Source organism: Lactuca sativa, chromosome 7 (assembly GCF_002870075.4).
Source record: "Lactuca sativa cultivar Salinas chromosome 7, Lsat_Salinas_v11, whole genome shotgun sequence".
Taxonomy (NCBI): domain Eukaryota; kingdom Viridiplantae; phylum Streptophyta; class Magnoliopsida; order Asterales; family Asteraceae; genus Lactuca; species Lactuca sativa.
The window spans coordinates 149,635,145-149,655,063 of NC_056629.2; the positions used below are offsets into that span (position 1 = coordinate 149,635,145).

General features: G+C 38.6%; 1 protein-coding gene across 2 annotated transcripts; it reads right to left on the minus strand.

Annotated features, from left to right (window-relative positions):
- Positions 1-14,580: 14,580 nt before the first annotated feature.
- On the minus strand, positions 14,581-17,347 carry LOC111894033 (uncharacterized). Of its 2 annotated transcripts, none has more exons than XM_023890097.3 (5): positions 17,169-17,347; positions 16,698-16,991; positions 15,934-16,065; positions 15,722-15,838; positions 14,581-15,117 (listed from the first exon to the last, which is right to left on the minus strand). In XM_023890097.3, the coding sequence occupies exons 2-5, from the start codon at positions 16,962-16,964 to the stop codon at positions 14,779-14,781; spliced, it is 855 nt and encodes a 284-aa protein (XP_023745865.1). In that variant the 5' UTR covers positions 16,965-16,991; positions 17,169-17,347; the 3' UTR covers positions 14,581-14,778. The 2 variants fall into 2 exon arrangements, with proteins under 2 accessions (XP_023745865.1, XP_023745866.1); XM_023890098.3 differs by having other exon boundaries at positions 17,188-17,346.
- Between the last annotated feature and the right edge of the window lie 2,572 nt (positions 17,348-19,919).

Here is a 19,919-nt window from a genome sequence, read left to right on the forward strand (position 1 = left end):
ATAATGTCGATATGGTCCATCCAATACCATGCTTCCAACTATTCACAAGCGACCAATCCTCGTCAAACTTTGTATTGTCCTTTGATAGTTGTTTAATTATTTTAGTCAAAACCAATTCTAGTCCCTTTTTCCCTCTAAATGCGCTCGACATTTGGAAAATTTTAGAATGGTCAAACATTAAAGCATTTGCAATCGATCCTATACCCGAAGCGTATGGGACACGATGCATAATGTTTTATTTTCTATGTTCTCAAAATTCGAATTGTGAAGAGGAATGCCGTAATCATAATCGAAATCTTAAGAACTCACTATGTACCCTTGACTAAATTTATTAACATTTCTCAACCTAATCCTTTAGATTCGAAATGAAGCATAATATTCTCTCCCTTAATTATAGCAAAACAACCTTACAACCCTTACGACTTTGCAAGGTATAACTCTTGTTTTATATAATTAATATTGCCAACTTGCAATACGTGCCTTAATAATCATACAATCATAACTTTTATGCTCCCACTATCATGATGATTATTATAAGCATAACACTTATGCTCCCACTAGCTTTGACATGTATTCATAAACATCTTAACTTTCAGAAAAACAATGCTTATTGAATTTCTTAAGTTCATGTTTCTAATACTTAGTGCTTTGATAATCTTTTATCAAGGCTTCTTGAACTTATACACCTTTGCCTTAGACAGTTCATATGTGTGTGTAAACAATTGCTAAACCTCACAATTCAAATTATGGAAAGGGATACCGTAACCATAATCGAATTCGAAAATGCAATTTTACGATCACTATCTTCTTAAAATCTTTCTTAGTGAAAGCATTTCCTCACAATCATTTTCATGAAGGAGGAAATCTTATGACACTTAGATTTAACGGTGTATTTGTTCCTATCCATGTGAATTTGTCAAAACCAAAGTTCACGACAAATTCAACCTCATATGGATCGAACTTTCTTAATCTCGATTTCTTGCCTTATGGTAGCACAACTGCCCACCACGTCTTCCAAGTAGTTAAGCAGCTCACCTTTTCCTATCAATGTACCTTTTATTGATTAAGGTCCTTGCCTTTTATGCATTCAAATGAGAACTTATAGGACTCACATGCATAATTAACTCGATTGGAACGGCACAGAAACAAAATAATGTCAACACGATAGGTTGTAAACCTCAACTCGTGTGCTAGTGATGATCGATAAGGTTTATTTGATTTGTTCTTGAAACCTTTCAAGACCTTTAAGACTCCCGCTGACTCCTTGACATATAAGATTCTCTTGTCAAAACATTTCTTGACAAACAAATATTCAAGAGTTAGTGTAGCTTTTATCAAAACTCTTCATAAATTGGTCCTAGTTGGTCTTTGTCTTATCCAAGACATCACAACTTTCCACATTTGATGAATGTTACAAACCTTTCTAATACTTTTCCACTCAATGTCACAATCTTAACTCTAAGACTTGTTTTGGAACGAAGTATGATTGACTTCTTGATTTAACCATTTCTTCAATCCTCGATTCCTCTTCTTAAACATACAATTGTACTAAGACTCACTTAGAGGATCAATTGAGATATGGTTCTTAATCATTAAGACCTATCATAAAGCATAAAAGGTACTCTCCCTTCTTCTTAGAATGGAGAAACTTTTATCTTTCTGCCTACTTGATTCTTCTTATTCGTTCTGCTATTGATCTAAACCCTTTAATTAATTTAGAATTACACTTAATCTTGTAAGTATAATCATATTTACTAAACCTTTAGTAAATCATGACGAATATCTTTGTTACTCTTATGGTGGACTTGATCAACACGCAACTTTGTGTATTCGATCTCCAAGTCCTTCACTTGACACTTTGTCAATGAATTAGTCTAATTTCCAAATATGAAATTTCTCATTCATCGTGCAACCAAGTTGTATGATTCCAAGTTTCTGTCCAATTGAAACTTGGGCGATGAGAAACTCTCCATATTTGGTAAATTCTCGACTTTCCATAAATAACATAATAAGAACCAAATCCATTATTGCTAATAATAGAAACATTTTAACATCAATTTTTCATACACGCCATTGCAAGGATAAATTAATAAAATTTAAAATCAAAATTTATTTTATTGCGGAAAAAATTTGTCCTTACAATGCAATTCATTGAAAAACTTATGCTAATACATCTTTCTTAGCAATCTAATTCTAACTCTAAGTAGTAGCTCAAGAATCTAATCTTCGAGAAATGTGATCGAAATCCATTCCTTCATGGTTAGATTCTGCTCACTTCTTCCCTTAAGCTTCCTTTCTTTTCTTCGATCCTACGAAACATCAATTGTAATCTTATCACATTATGTATTAAGAATCTAGAATAGAAGCTTAAAGAGTTAGTCAATGGATTTTACCTAAAGCAGAGCCATACGTTTCAACTCTCCCATCTCTTAGATCTCTTAGGTAAATGGGGCAGCTTCGTCTCCAATGCCCTTTCTCTTGGCAACAAAACAAATTGACTCTTTGGAACATGACATGGAACTACTTCAGACATTGCCTTTCTCTTATGATCAAACTTTTCAATCATAGCATGTCTTTTGTTTCCATTGTCTATATCCATAGAGGTCTTGAAGGCAGATTCACCAATCAACTTTGCTTTTCTATTGCGCCAAACCATTGCTGATTCAGCAGCAATAAGCATATAGGTGAGATCTATAAGGGTCACGTCGCGGTTCATCATATAGTACTCTCTTACGAACTCACTATATGAGTTAGGAAGTGACTGAAGAACCCAATCAACAGCCATCTCCTCACAGGCAACGGATCCCAACATTCTTAACCTATCAATGTGTGACTTCATCCCTAGGACGTGTGCACACACTGGCTTTCCTTCTTTATGTTTACTTGCCAAAAGGGCTTGAGTGATCTTGAACTTTTCAAGCCTTCGAACTTGTGGGTTAGCGAGAATAATTGGAGGAGGTGGAGGAAGTGAAGCATGATCTCTTGTTCTTCGATCGAATCGTGGAATATCATCTTCATGCGGAAAGCATGTTCCACGGGATTTGGGAAGACCATAGTTGTCGAACTTTGACATCTACAAAACGGGAGAAAACGAATTCAAGTTAGTTGATTGATTGAGTCCTTAGTAATTTACCCAAATGAGATACTAAGGCTAGGACCCAACACAATACTCTACAACTCGAGAGAGGGATGTCGTAACCCAAATTGCAGAACATTTGAAGGTAAGTGAATGATGATTCACTAATTTCCACCATGAAAAACGAAAAAGAAATTTAAGTTTTAAATCTATGAAAACTCCTAGATCCTTTGAGATTCATTGAACATTTCAATGGCATGTTTAAATCTCGATATGCCCCTCTTGTTTGTGACTGGGATGCCGAGGATCACAAAGCGGGTGTGAATAACCATGCAAACTTACATGGTGCCCTCACATGTTACAGTCACCTATTCGATGTGCCGGTAAACCACACACGCTCCACCGAACTATGACAAACATTGAGTCACCCTTTGCTACCTTTTCTTAGAACCATTTAGTGTGCCGGTAAACCACACACGCTCCATTAACGTCTTCGCAAGGGCACAAAGTGTAATTTCATGGAATTGCATCAATTCATTTTTGCCTAAGTAACTAATATTGGGAATTTTATGAAAACATTTAGTTACTTTTATAATTCATTATACTTATAATGGAAGGTTTCGTCCTATCCTACCCGTTCGGCTAACGACCCTCCACTAGTCAAGAGTGCGGTGGGTAAGAGTGGATACCCATTCAATCACCATTTTATAGGCAATTTCCTAAACACCCCTTATAGACTAGCTTCGTGAATGAGGCCTACTAACAGTAAGACTAACTTTTACTCATATACATATACATATATATATATATATATATATATATATATATATATATATATATATATATAATGTTAGACTTTTAATGTTATATATAGTATAGGGTGTATTTTACACTTTTTAAAATACTAGGTGGTCTAATTTAACAATTATACTTTTAATTCAATTAAATTGTAAACCTAAACTTTTATGGATTTATTAAACTTCTTTTAATTATACACCTTAATTAATTAATAAAACCATAAGGGTGTGATTTAAACTTTTTCAAAACAATACTAGGGTTTTAGAATTTAACATTCCTAAATTAAACTTTTAATCAACTTTTAAATTCCAAAACTTGAGGGCAAGTTTTGAAACATTTCAAAACATTGGGGTTTAGAATTTAAATATACATCAAAATTAAACTATTAATTCAAAATTTAAATTCCAAAACTTGAGGGCAAGTTTTGAAACCTTTTTCAAAACATTAGGGTTTCAACTATTTAAATTTCAAAACAACAAAACTTTTGGGTTCAAATTTAAACTATAAAACCTAAAGGGGAAAATATGAAACTTTTCATAACAACAAGGATCAAATAACAAATAATCTTAATTAACATTTAATCAAATAATTATCCATATTTGATTTATTTAATGATTTCTTGCAAAACAATTTACCAATTTAATCAAAATAATCAATCAATTATCACATAAGGAAACAAATATTTTATTAATTGATAAATATCTTCAATTATATCAAGAAAATAGTCAAATATATCATAAAATCGGATTTATATTGATCTAATATGATAAGGCAACTATCCTTAAGCAAAAACAGCAAGAAATCCCGGTTTTTCCTCCTTCTGACGAGCCGACTCGCCGAGTCAGTCATGGACTCGTCGAGTCAGCATGGACTCGGCGAGTCCAGCCTCCAGAACCACAAAAATCGAATTTTTCAATCATACAATGCATCAATACAATAGAAACCAGTCTAGGCTCTGATACCACTGCTGGGTTTTGGTCATAAGACATCCTATGTGCTCATACAAACCCTAATGCTTGGATCTAGGTTTCTCTATTGTACATGCTTTGAATCCAAGACTATAAACCCTAATTCTAGCATATGGAAATCGATATTAACATATAATTAGGTTTATGATATTACCTTGATTGTTATGTAGCAATAACAATCCCAATTCCTCCTTGAATTGACTTTGGAAGGCTTAGAGTCACAAGTGTCACTCCTTAAGGGAGGCTGCCAAAACCATGTGAAAACCCTATCAAGAAGCTTAGCCACGTTTTTGGTCCTTAAGGGATCTATATATAGTGAGGCAATCAGGGTTATCTAACAAGGAAACCCTAATTTAGTTGCTTAAGCCCTAAGCAACCCATGAAGCCCTTTCCATAAGGCCTTGGACGATTTCATATGGGTTTCCCCCATAGAATTCGTCCACCTTATAATAAAAGGCAATCCATGGCCCAAATTGCAATTATCTTATAATTACAATTCCAGTCCCTTAAGTTTAATTAATCTCTTTTAGTCACAAAACTAATTACCAATTAATTATTGACTAATATTAATTAAACAATATGATTTCTCCTTTAATATATTATTCTCATAATATATTAATAAATCATATTTAATCCTTTCTCTCCATAATTCATCCTATCAAGTTGCTTTGGTGAAGGCAACCCAAAAGGACCATGCACCATCGGGTCAAGTACATACCAAAATAGTTATGGACTTAGACACTAATCCAACAGTTTCTTCACGTGTTCGTGCCCTACTGATCAAAGGGTGAGGCGTGCTCTGAACCTATTAAGGCTCGGAGCGAAGGATTGGTGGAGATTGACCACGGGGTCGTATTCGGATGCGCAGAGAGCTGAGGTTTCATGGGATCAGTTCCGGGAGATGTTCAGTACTCGTTATGTTCCGCGGGTTGAGAGGGAGAGATTGGCTCAGGAGTTCCTGGAGCTGAAGCAGGATTCAGAGTCGGTGACGGAGATCACCAGGATGTTCACTGAGAGGGAGATATTTTTCCCCGAGTTTGCTTCGGAGCAGGCTCAGATGACCCGATATCTGAGTATGCTCAAGCGGGATATCAGACAGTTTGTGTCTACGTAGAGTTGCGAGACCTTGTTAGAGTTGCAGGAGGCCACCAGGCAGCGTGAGTTGGAGATTGAGTTACAGTTGTGAGAGCAGAGGCAGGCTCTGGTGCAGTCGCAGCTGGCGCTGAAACGGTCCAAGACCATTGATTCTAGATTGGGAGATCAGAGCAGCCACACTTGTGGGAAGTATGGAAAGGGTCACACTGGGGTTTGTAGGTCCGGTGGTGCATGCCGCAAGTGCGGAAAGGAGGGGCATTATGCGAGGGATTGTTGGCAGGCAGCTCCGGGTCGGGATTTGAGGATTTGTTATCATTGTCATCAAGTTGGACACTTGAGGGTCAACTGTCCACATCTTGCTGCAGGACCGGTGCAGGATCCAGCACCAGCCACATTGAGGATCACGGGCAGAGGTCAGGGTGGAGCGGAGCCCCCAAGGGCTCAGGGTCGTGCTTTTCAGCTCACAACAGAGGAGGTCAGGGCAGTACCGGATCCAGCTGCGGGTATGTTTCTTTCTTGATGTCTTGTTATCTTATGATTATTGTGGAGTATTGTATATCTGCTAGTCTCGTTGTGTGGTTTCTGGTATTGTATTCGTTGTTCCTTGAGGGTTATGGTATGGTTAAGGGTTAGGTGTTGGGAATTTCATTGGTTATCGTTCATGAGGGTTATTAGTGGGAATTTGGCTTTTAGTCCGGATGTCAGGTATCATCTACACTCTGAGGAGTGGTTTCTAAAGGTCGGGTTTCTTTTGAGCCAAGATGATTTATGTTGATATGTGATTTTGTGAAGGTTGCTCGTTCTAGTGGGAATCAGTTTGCGTGTAAGTGTTTGTGTTGTGTAGGGTTGTTGAGGGAGGTCGGTGATGGCGACCGGTGGTTGATAGTCAGTGCCCTAAGTAGGGGAGAATTGGAAAATTCTCCGGAAGGTCGATGGGCATGAGAGGTTGCTTAGCTACTTGGGATTCAGCAGTGGTTCTGTCAGCCAAGAGTATAGGTTGGTATGAGTAAGTGACAGGTATGCAGGGCGGGATACAGACCAAGGGTGATTGATTGTGGAAGGCCTGGGATCGGGCCGGGATTAAGTATGTAGGGTGGAGATAGAGTTCGGAACCCCTAGAGGGCTAGAAAAATATGCATGGGAGAGTTTTCCTGGAGGGATAATTCGGGATGTTGGATGCTGGTTGAGCGGTCCGGATAGACTGAAGGCCGGTGGGCATACCAGTCAAGCCGAAGGCTTGGAGAACGGTCCAGACAGGCTGAAGGCTCTGGAGGGCGGTCCAGACCTGATGAAGGTTCCGAGAGTGGTCCAGATGGGCTGAAGGCCTGGAAAGGCGGTCCATTCATGCTGAAGACTCTGCTTGTGTTGAGAGATCGGTAAGAGGAAATGGATTAAGTATGTCGTGACGTGTTAGCGTCAGAAGGTCTGGCCTCGGGTATTGATCGTGGTTTGTGGAAGGTAAAGCATGGACTTGGGAGTCCTTGCGAGTGGATCTAGAGCATGTGTGGTGCATGGGATAGCGGTGATGCTATAAGAGAATGGTGTAGTATTGGGTGAGCACCGTGGCACTTGTCATAGTGACAAGGCGGCCAAGTGGATTTCCTTGGTAAGGAAAGGGAAATGAATGTAGCTCCGAGAGGGAGTGTAAGTTCACGGAAGTGAAAACAGTAGTGCAGAGTTATGATTGGGGTGTTCCAATCATGGTTGATGAGCAGTGTGTCTACGGCTGTGGTCTGAAATCACATCCGGGTTGGATGTTTGCTGAGGTCACGGAAGGAATTTCCGAGGGTAGAGCCACATGCTCGGAAGGAATGCAGGGATGGAATCTTTGATTTCCAGTTGATTTTGATCAAGGATTTGTGTATGTGGTAAAAATTCATCCTGGGGGATGTTTGGAGGTATTGTCAGCGTATTGGGTTTTCCAACCCGTTGATGTTAGAGCCAGTTCAGCATGGGTATGAGTTTGCGGTGGAGAACTCATGGGAGTTGTTTTGAGGCTGAAGGATGTGTCATCCTGTCAGCATGGAGTGGATAAAGTTGGGCTCAGACCGGGAATTCTGGTGGTTCATGGTTATTTCTAACTCGTATGAGTCAAGTGATTGTTGTGTTTTGGAGCGAGTGAAGTATCATGGAGTGGTACTCAGCTGATAAGAGTGATTATCAGAGGGCGAGCCGGTGGCCGGTTTGAAGCGGTGGTCAAAACACTGCAGGAAGGAAAACTGGGTTTTGGGTTTCGGTGGTTGTACTTTGAGGAACCTGGTCTGGTTAATGCCATGTGGTGCATTGCGAGAGTAGTTCTGGAGTCGTGTTGCCGCAGGCTTCGAGGACGAAGCCTAATTTAAGTGGGGGAGAATTGTAACATCCCGGAATATCAAAGAGTAGAGTTGAAGGGCTAAAAGTGTAAATGGGAAAGGGCAACTCGGCGAGTCCACGAGTGGACTCGACGAGTAGGGTCGCGACTCTAGTCACGTGTTAAGTGACCGACTCGGCGAGTAGCATGGATGGACTCGGCGAGTTGGTGCTGAGTGGAGAAAACCCTAATTTCAAGGGTTGAGCCCTATATAAAGAACATAACACATCTTCCCCAGCCTCTTTACCATTCCTTGAGTTTCAGAAACCCTAAATTCGTGAGGAGACCCCATTGTTGAGTGAATTAGAGCTTGGAGAAGGAACTTTGGTGCGTTAATCTTGAAGATTGGAGGCTTGTATCAGGAAGCTTGGGGAGATCAGGAATCTACAGTTGGTTGGGCTCATTCCAGGGGTAAGGAACCATTTCCTTAAGCTATTTTCTTCATGGGTTCATGTGTGGTGGTTGATATGACATCTAAATTGAGATAGAAGCTTGGATCTGAGGATGCTACTTCAGATCTAAGCTTGTGATGGTCCTATATGTCATAAAGTCCCGATTCTTGAGTGTTTGGTGAAGCTCTTTTGTCCCAAACCCTAGCCCTAGAGTGTAAAATGCCTAGATCTCTTTGGATCCACGTAAAGTTTGCCACTTTACGTGATGGATGGCTTGTGTAAGAGTAGATCTATGGTTTAGAGCTTCTGCATGGCTTGGAAAGCCTCTGTATGGTTTCAGATCTAGGGGTACTCGGCGAGTCACAAGGGTGTACTCGGCGAGTTGCTTGAAGATAGGCTGGAACTCGACGAGTTGGAAGAACAACTCGGCGAGTTGGTTGAATATGGGCAGGAACTCGGCGAGTTGGTTGCAGATAGCCTTGGACTCGGCGGGTCTGTTCTTGAGGTCCTAACCTTTCTTCTGGTTGAGGTGTGAATCGGTGAGTCAAGGGATGACTCGGTGAGTTGAGTGTGAAAGGACTCAGAATTGTTGGACTCGACGAGTCTCGGGGTGACTCGGCGAGTTGAGTCGCGAATTGGGGAAGTTCTGTGCATGGGGACTCGGCGAGTCATCGGGTTGACTCGGCAACTAGAGTCAGTCAGGGGTTGACTTTGACTTTGACTTTGACTTTGACCAAGGGTTGACCAGTTGATTTCCAGGGGCATTTTGGTAATTGTTGGCTTTTGTTTTGAGTTCAGAGTTTTGGTGTTGGTCAGTATTGGAGATCGTATCAGTGGTCGGAGCAGCTTGGGTTTATCTGCTCAGTCGGCAGTTGCGAGGTGAGTTATCCTCACTATATCGACAGGGTCTACGGCACCAAGGCCGGCCCTTTTATCGGTTTGTGATCCGGGTATCGTTGTTATGTTATTGCTTTGCTATGTTGCATCCTGGTAGTTAGGATGGTATATGTTAGAGACCTGGTTAAGGTCGGAATCCTGGTATATAGGATGATGCTATGCTAGTGACCGGTTAGGTCGGTATCCTGATTAGGATGATGTTATGCTATCTGATCTGTTAGATCGGTTTGATTGAATGCGATATGTTATATGATTGAATGTTTATGTGCACATGGTTGTTGGATTGGGGTTGGGTTGAGGCGGGACCTGCTTTGTGCTGTAGGCCAACATACCCAGGGCGAACCGGTTATCCCGAAGGCCCAGCGAGCAGTCCGGATAGGCTGTAGGCCCCAAGAGGGCGGACCAAACGTGCCGAGGCTCGGAGAGTGGACCAGACCGACTGAAGGCCCGGTGCGGGTGGACCAGTCATACTGTAGACTCAGAGAGTGGACCAGGAGGATTGAAGTCCCGGTGCGGGCGGACCAATCACACTGTAGACTCGATGTATATGGCTAGACTCGGAGGGTGGACCAGGTGGACTGTTGGCCGGTGCGGCAGACCAGTCACACAGTAGACCCGAAGTGCTTGGTTGTTCTGTGTTCTGTTATGATATGGCATGTTATGCATGTATGGTATATGTGGTTGGTATTTTGGGGATATCTCACTAAGCTTTCGGGCTTACAGTTATGGTTTAATGTTTTTTTCGGGTTCTTCAGGAGACCGTGGCAAGGAAAAGGCGTGATCGTACCGCTCCTCATGATTATGTTTTGTGATGTGATTCTGGGAATACTCTGAAATAATTGTATTGAAAACATTTTTGTAATAATTTTATGAAATCAGGTTGTTTTTGAAAAGTTTAAATTGGTTGGAATTTTATGGTCGTTACACTAGTGAGTCGTTATAACCATACTAATATGACGGAGTGCCTGTCTTAACGTTCTCCAGGCGTTGATTTCGTTGAAGGCATTTGTCACCCTAGACTGGCTTGTCTAGCTATAGCGAACATCGAAGGTATGGGGTGTCAACCCCATATAGATCTATACACAAAATCCCGCTCTCCCTCCAGGAGACTCTGGTTATAACTCTTATAGGAATTTAAACACACACTATTATATAGGTACGGTGAAGATGCGGGTGACTAGAATACTAACAAATATTTACGCAAATAGTTGAAATAATTTATTTATTTAATAAATAACAATAGTTGTACTCGTTGACTAGATGATTCGTTTCATTTCATAACCTTAGTTGTGCTCGCTGACTAGGTGATTCGTTTCGTTTCGTTTATTGAAAATAATCCACTTTGAATCATATATATCAAAAATGACTCAACACAATTGATGTTGGCAAAAGTGGCTCTTCTTTTTATAAATTATCAAATAAGACCCACATTTGTTAAAAGTATCATGAGTGATTCAAAAATACGAGAATTGTTGAAAAATGGCTCATTTATTCTAAAATACTCATTTTAGACTCGTTTTTAAGAAAATGTTGAAAATGGCCTTTATTTATCAAATAGATCCATTTTTGGCCCATTTTAATTGAAATATTCATTAATGGCTCAAATTCATCCTATATTTCAAAATGGCCCTATATATATTTATGGCCGAAAATGGTCCAAAGTAATATAAATTTTCATAATTTTACATCTACCAAAATTTTATGCCAACAACTTTGTTTAAGCAAATTTTGAAGCAATTTCCTTGTGGTTCTTGACATAAGTCTTTATGAATTAGTTCATAGTTCAAATCAACACTAGTTTTTGTTTCAAATCAACAAATAAGATGTGGAATATAGTCCAAACTCTTGAGACTTAACCAAAATCTCGAGTTTTTGGACTATTCTTATGGAGTTCCATAACCTTAAGTACTTATAACATAGCATACATGCATAACAAGCAAATATATCAATATTTAAACAAGAGTTTGACTTGTATCCTTCCCCAAAACAATGAAAACTCGAAAATAGGGGTATAAAGCTCACCTTGGGTAGAAGATAATGTAGTTGAAGATATGAGGTGAGAAATTAGAGCCTAAAACACTTGAAGTGTTGGATGAATCTCTTGAGGGTTTTTGCTAGCATAAGGTTATGAACACATAAGTTTATAAGTAAGTAGAAGATTTACAATAACTAAATGTATGAATCATTTACTAGTCATAAATTACTTACCAAATATTAGGAAGATTTGTGAAGAAATAACTTCTGGACTTGGCTTGAACTCTTAAGAGTGTTCACGGAGGTTTCACAGAAAGTGAAATGAGTTTGTGAAATGAGAAATGGGGTTTACGCCCCTTTGTATGGGGATAAGAATTTGATGGGATGTTTACTTGGATTACTGTTGGGTAAAGCATGCATGACAACTGCAAATATCTTGGGAATCAAGGGGTTGCATGGTCTAAATGGGTTTAGACCATGGTTTACGCTCCAAGGGAGGTCAACCAAAGGGTTTACGGCCAAATGGTGGCCCCTTATGGGGTTTACAGCCTAAAGGGTGCCTAGGATGGTGTTCATGGTCAAAGTTTTGGAGTCCTTATAGTGTTTACGCCCTAGGTGCTTCCTAGGGAAGTGTTTACTCTCAAGATACCTCCTAGGGAAGTAGTGTTTATGCCCCAAATGAGTTTTCCCTTTAGTGTTTACAGCCAAATGAAGGTCCACCAAGGTGGTTCATGGCCAAAAGCTCCCTAGGATGGTGTTCACGACCACTTTTTAGTTTCTAGGGTAGTTGACAGCCACACATGCCTTAATGAAAAGTATTTATGGTCTTAGATGATATTCTTCAGTGCATATACGTCTTGGATAATTTTTATAAATAGGAATATGTTTCTTGTGCTTAGAAAGCTAAAAGTGATAGCCTTAAAGTTCAAGCATTCAAGTTTGCAACATAACACGAGTTCTTATATCTATATCAAGTGATTCTTAATCAAATCCATTCGTCTAGTTTTGCCTTGATAAACTTGTTTACTTTCAATAGGTTACCTTGTATGTGGTTCTCAAGGTGTAAACTTTCATACACATGCACTTATGCCTTAATGGTTTAAAAGATTTTTCTGTGTAATAGGGTTGCAAATTTAGACCTTGCATGATCCAAATAGTTCGGGTTGTCACAACTCGTCGAGTTCCTTCGGTGTTCAGAAAACCGGGAAAAACCCTAGTCAACTCGCCGAGTTCGCTTAGTCTCTAGAAGACGGGAAAACTCGATCCAACTCGTCGATTTGGCAGAGCAACTCATCGGTTTTCCTAACCTTAATGCATTAAGACACTTCTAAGCAAAAACCAAATCCCCAAACTATAGATTTGGTCCCTTATGACTGAAATACCACGTAAAGCCGCTAGCTTTACGTTCATGCATGACATCAAGAGGGCTAAAACACTCAAATAAGGCTTATCAAGGTACTTAGACATGAAGGAGGACCAAGACCTGATAAAGTTGGCAACTTTAAGTCTGGAGGCCATGAGATGTCCAGATCCGAAGTCTTAGCTTCATGACATGCTCAAATCCAATATTGACCCCAAAATAAGCTAAGAAGGACCATAAACTTTCAAATGAAGAGATCTAGCAAAAGGATGGTCAAGGTATCGACTTTATACCTCCAAGTGGCTGCAACAACACTGAAAATCCGGGATCTAAAGCTTCTCCCTTCAACTTTGCACCACCAACTTCAAGCTCCTTTAAGAAAGCACCAAAGAATACTCATTAAGCTCACACGCACTCAAAATGGGGAAAGTGGCACGATTAGGGTTTTCTCTGGACTGAAGGGACGATGAAGGAGGCCAACCATGAGAGTTAAGGCCTTTAAATAGGGTACAAAACCCTAAAAATTAGGGTTTCATCTTCAGCCTTCAACTCGTCGAGTTGGGACCTTCAACCTCGTCGAGTAGGTCTTATAATTCACGCGACCATCTTAGTTTCTACACGACGAGTTGGACCTCCCAAGTCGAGTAGGCTTTCTAAACTGCATAAAATCACTAGAACTTCATTCTTGGAAATCGGGATGTTACATAGTTTTACCAAACGTCATTTTTTATCAGCTAACTTTTCAGCTATCAGCTAGTTTTTTATTTAACAGCTAGCTTTTTAGCTATCAACTAACTTTTCAGCTAACACCTAGCTTTTCAGCTAGTACGCCAAACATAGCCTTATAATGCTTATAGAGGGTCTAGAATGTGGAAAATTTAGCCGGACAAAGCTCATCCAAGCACCAAGAGCATCATTCTTCAATAAGAGCTCCAAAAGCTCACATAATGGCTCGCCAATACACACACAAGGCTAAGGTTTGCATTTGAGGGAATGGAGTTTGAGATTAAAGAAAACCCTAAGCATCACATTCCTTAAATAGGGATCAAGGCCTAACACCTAGGATTTTGAGTTGTGATGGCTTTGTGTCGCGATCAACATAAGGTTGCGTCATTACTTAATGACATGGCCCGCGCTGCGACCAATAAGGGGTTGACTTTGTGGCGCAAGATAGGGTTAGGTTTGGGTTTGTGGCGTAAGATGCGGTTAGGTTTGTAAAATTGATCGGGAAAAGTTATGAAATTATTGATCATGTTGGGGGTAACATTTCACATAACCACGAGATAGTATTGTTGAACACTTTGATTTTGAAATTATTGGGCAGTAAATAGGTCATCAATGCACGGACAATAAACCGGAATCGGCATATCAAAAGGGAAAGTACTTCTAGTTTGTGTTCTTAAATTAGAAACACCGGATTTTGGCTGCGTAGTTGGAATTTTTATCTTTATTTGAGGTTTCTTTGAACATCCTTTGCTAGTGTTCCACTCACGAATTTCATTCCATTTCCCACCAACCATACCCGTAATCCTAAAACATTATACAAACACAAGTCTTAAACAACTCTACACTACATAACCTTCGGTTGCAAATTCAATCAACTAACCCTAAACAATCATATAACCAATCTTTAATGGAATTAAAAAATAGATGATAACAAACGCCAAGACTTAAACCTGAGACCTCACTTATGGATCCTGAGCATACATTCAAGCATAAAAAACTAATACATATACATACACATAGAATCATCCACTTGAATATCAAATCGTGATACATATCGAAAACATTCATAATCCATCATCCATTTTTGTATTCTCATTTATCCAAACATATACCCTCCCTCCGGTGCACATTAGCAAATCCAACTAGCCATTAAGGTTGCGAAAGAGCTCAGGAAGATGAGCGTTTGTGAGCTTTGTACGTTTACTAATCTCAGTCTTCTTCTTCTTTTGTTTAGGTTTGTTATAAATATTCCCATTTTGTGCCATTACTCTTCTTTTAGCAGTGTTAGTTGCAGGCTTCATTCCGTTCTTCTGTAGGTCCCGCTCAATGTCCAACATGTCACGTGGGAGCTCAATTGACCTGAATAATTGTTTCAATTCATCATCAACTTTGATGGGGACACGTGGATCATTAGGGTAGGCTATGTCTTCTTGTGAGTCAAAGTTTGATAGAAGCCATATCTGTCTCGCAGCTTTCAAGGCCTAAAATTTGCCATCATCACAGACTTCATTAAGAATTATAATTTTTTTATTTTATTATAAAGTTACATTTTTGGTCCCCAAGTGTAGCTGATTTTTTACAATTTTGGTCCTTAGATGAGGTTCTTGTAATGTTTTTGTCCTTGTTCCAAGTAAAATGTCTATTTTTGGTCCCCAGGTATGGCTGGTTTTTCCAAATTTGGTCCCAAAAATTAACGTTTTACATGGAAAAGGGACCAAAAATGTTGCAAAAACGTCAAATAAGGACAAAATTGCAAGAGAACGGTTTTTGGGACCAAAATTGAAAAAATCAACTACACGCAGGGACCAAACATATAATTTTATCTTTATTTTATACTTGGTCCATAAATATAGCTATTTTTGAAGTTTTAGTCCCAAAAAGTTCTCTCTTGCAATTTGGTCCTTATTTAAAGTTCTTGTTATATTTTTTTGTTTTTGTTCAAAGAAAAATGACTGTTTTCTGTCCCTGAGTTTTGCAATTCAAAAATAGTCATAATACTTAGAACATCAAATAAGGACCAAAATTGCAAAAACCAGCTATACCCAGGGACCAAAAAGGTAATTTTGGAGGTTGGAAAGGAAATACCTGTAAATCTTCCATGACAGTTGGATAAGCATCCTTAAGATCAGCAACAGCAATACCTTCTGCAAATGTCCGAATTAAACGGAGTAGTTCTTTTTGGTCTCTCACATTATGCTTCGACTGCAGACAAATAAATTTTAAAAAAAAAATTATTTCCATTAAAGTAAAGAGGCATTAGAAAAATAACGATGTCATAAAAAGATTAGGATTATTACCTTGTAAGCGAAGCGTTTTCCTTCATAACTAACTTTTGGATTTTTTGTTAAACTCTCAAACACAGCTCTGTTGCCTTTCACATCGACATAACATGCTTCATTTATTTGCTCTGCTGTGAAGGATTGCCTTGACTGTATATATACACACAATGAAACTAATTTAAAGCTACAGAATCTGACATAGATTGTAAATATCACACAAATACTATGAATTTCTGGTCAATAGAAATCACCTGAATGGCTTAAACCAACAATATTATCTCAAGAAATCCAACATAAACCAAAAACAAAACCAACCATTTTGGGGGTTATAAACTTATCAGTTATCATCATATCATATAATCAGATTACAATTGAAAACAATGAAAACAAAAACAAATGATGTGTCAAGAGAATATGGAAATTGTTCTTTTACAATGTATGAGCCACAATTCTACATAAAATTAAGGAAAAAAGTAAGAAGCAAGTGAGGCAGCAGGAAGCAACCTTAACTATGAATTCACCAAGAAAAAATACTTTGAATTATATAAGTATTATACAGCTTTAACATCTTTTCTTCTATGTAGTCAAAAGCTATTTTTCTCTTTGGTTTGGGACACCATAAGTAGCCTACATATTTCTCAAATCTCAAGAAAATATTTCCATCAACATGGTTCTTGAACCAATCTAATGATCTATAATGGTATACTGCTATACATGATAAATACATGAAAGATAACTATAACAACCAACTTAACAAGTACAAGAACATGTAAGATTTGTACCTCAAACAGCAGATCAATCACACGTTTGATCTGAGCTCCAACAGGGCCCTTCCTTATATTATTAATATGCTGCAACCTCTCAGTGTCATTAGAGAATTTAATTGGAGGAGAAGGTAATTTGGTCGAGGTGTTTGCAGGCACAACTCTAGGAGCAGGTGTTGTTGTCTTGGTGGTTGTTTTAGAACCTGCAGCAATGCTCTTAAGGGTTGATTGACATTTCTCTTGTTGCTTCTTGAACCTGTCCAGACTTTCTTTCAGTGATCCCATTTGGGCACCAGTTACTTCTTTACCAAACTACAGATACATCAAGAACGCGATTCAGTCGACCAAATTGAAACGAAACCTTTGTGAAATTGAAAAAGGAACACGAAATCGGAACTCAATATACTTGAATTTTGAAAAAAAAAAATGATGTTTTCGTTTGAACATAATCGGATGATAAATTAGGTCAAAATATGAAACCCTCCCCACCTACAATCGCGCCTCTAACCTTTGACTGTCGTGTGAGTACTTCGACCAGATTATCACGACGATTTGCTAATCCGTCGATAAGCCACGACGACTGCCTTTCCGATTCCCTGGTTTTCCTCTCCGATCGATCTGCAGTTGCTGCTCTCCTTTCCTCTCTATTTTATGTTCCTGTCTGAAATTGACTAATGGAAAAGTAAGCCCTTATATACTGTTTCGTTTTATTTTTTACAAATTAAAAACGGTTAAATCAAAACATTTGGCTTAGCTTTTGAGAGGCTAAAAGTTAAAGAAAAATTTAAAGATAAAAGATATTTGTCAAAACCTTTTTAAAAGCTATTTTTGGATTCTAGACAGAGGAAAATCAACTTTTTGGAAAAATAGAAAAACATAATTTTTTATAATTTTTCCAAAAAATAACATTTGCCTCTAAAAAGTCAAGCCAAACATCCCCTTATAGTATTTCACAACTTTTTTATATATAAATTCACATACTTCTAAAATATTAACGATTATACCCTTCATTTAATTTTAGAATATAATTAAATATTCAAAGACAACATTGATTTTTAGTAAACAATTATACCAAAGGGCAATGTTAAGTGTGGAACTCCTTCATCATCTCAAGTTGTTGGTCCTTCCTTTCAACCACAATATCCAACAAAAGACCGTACGACAATCATTTTCATCTTAATATACTTTTTCGTGATGCTCATTTCTAGTAATGGCTACACTGTTCCAATTCCCATTTAAGATCGCATGTACATAAAGAAAGAATAAGATAACAATGAAGAGGGATAAGAGATTTGCAACAATAGGATCCAAACGATAAGGCCGAATAGGTTGTTGCTCACATCTGAAATGATGATGGTAAACACGAGAGCCACACTCATTCTCTCACTTATGTCTCTTGCTTCCAACTTTGGTTTCGATACGAGTCAATTCAATCAGAAATGTAAGAAAACATAATGTAAATAATTCTATTGACTAAACTGTAAAAATTGTCTCTATATTTAGCTAAAAATGTCACTTTGATCCAAAAGGCTTTCGACTAACATTATTGGTCCAAAATAATTTTTTTGTTCACGAACCCTTCTATGTCTGAGTTCATATTTAACACTCTGAGTGCGCATCATGCACCTCCAGTTTCAAATGGTAAACTGAACTCGGTCTGTCTCGACAAGCTTTGGTATTTGAACAAGGGATAATGACTTAGGAGGGTAATAAGGTTTTCAGTTTGTCCATATTAGGTCACTAAGGTTTTTTTTGTGCGTATTAGACCAATATGGTTGTTATTACCGTTTAGAAATAGTCATTTTACCGGTTTTAACCTATAAAAATACTATTTTTAAACGGTAATAACAACCATATTGGTCTAATACGCACAACAAAAAACCTTAATGACCTAATACGGACAAACTGGAAACCTTATTACCTTCCTAAGTCATTAGCCCTAATTACTTAGAAAACATGCTTACTAATCAATGTGACTGATTTGTTTGACTGAAAATAGTTGCTTCCATTTAAACTTATCTCACAACCCTTCCAGAACTTTTAAGTCCAAAATATCATATGATTGATAATCTTCATTACATAAATATGCAACATTTTATCAATAACTTCTTTTTTGTCATTTAAATGTTTACATGAACACATCCATATGTACAAAAACAATCTCACTTTGATACCTCCCATCAATGTCTACATTTGATAACGAATGGAAATGTAAAACCAACAGGGACTTGCAGAGGATGTCTATTATCAATTATTTTATAAAAAGCAAAACCACAACATGAACTAAGAAACTGAAGTTGCAAAATGAATAAAAAAATCAACACATATACAAACACATACATACTATCTACTGTAAAACCCCGTTTATTTATTAAATAAATAAATTAATGAATGAATGAATAGAAGCCCTAAAATAAATAATTATATATGCAGGGTGATGGGTTCGAGGAGTTAATTGCCAAATTTTTAGAAGGCGGGGGTTAAAAGCGTGAGTTTGGGACTCATTTTATAAATATTTATGAAGACAGGGGCTCTATGGTAATTACCGAGAATTATTTTTTTAAAAGAAATGAGGTGGAGGGTCTGAATATGTCATAATTAAGATATTGGGGACTGTTCGGTAATTTACGGGACTTAGTTTGTAAGGGATTTTAGAAGACGGAGTTGAATTGGTAAATTAAGGACTAAATTTGAAAGAAAATGAAGAAGGAGGAGCCATATCCGTCATTATGGGCTGAAGTTGTATGAAACGGGTATATAAACCCGCCACCTCTTAACCCTAACCCTAATGTTGGAAAGCAGCCGTCACCACCTCTCGTGTGCATCTCAGCCGCCATGTGTGAGCAATCCCAGCTTCGTCGCCACTTCTTTGCGTTTCTCCGACCGCTCACGTCTCCAAACAAGCACCGCTACCAGCCGATTCTCTTGCCATCATGGTGGAACGCTATTCAGCTCCTCCGATGCTTCGTTGCCAACGATAGTGAGGGCCTAGCGGACGTTCTTCAGGCCGCTGATGTCGCTCGAAGTCTCAGCCTCATCCCCGATTATTGGTGCTATGTTTCAGTCCATGATTCCATTGTCGTTGTTGTTCTGAAGGTCGTCCTTTCTCCGAATGTTTGGTACTGCCACCCAAGTGACCGAGGCGGGTGCGTGACTTGCGACTGGGATTGGAATCGTGTGCTTTCTACTCGCGTGGGTTGAAGTTGTTTGATTGGGAACCAAAAAGGGAACACGACCACC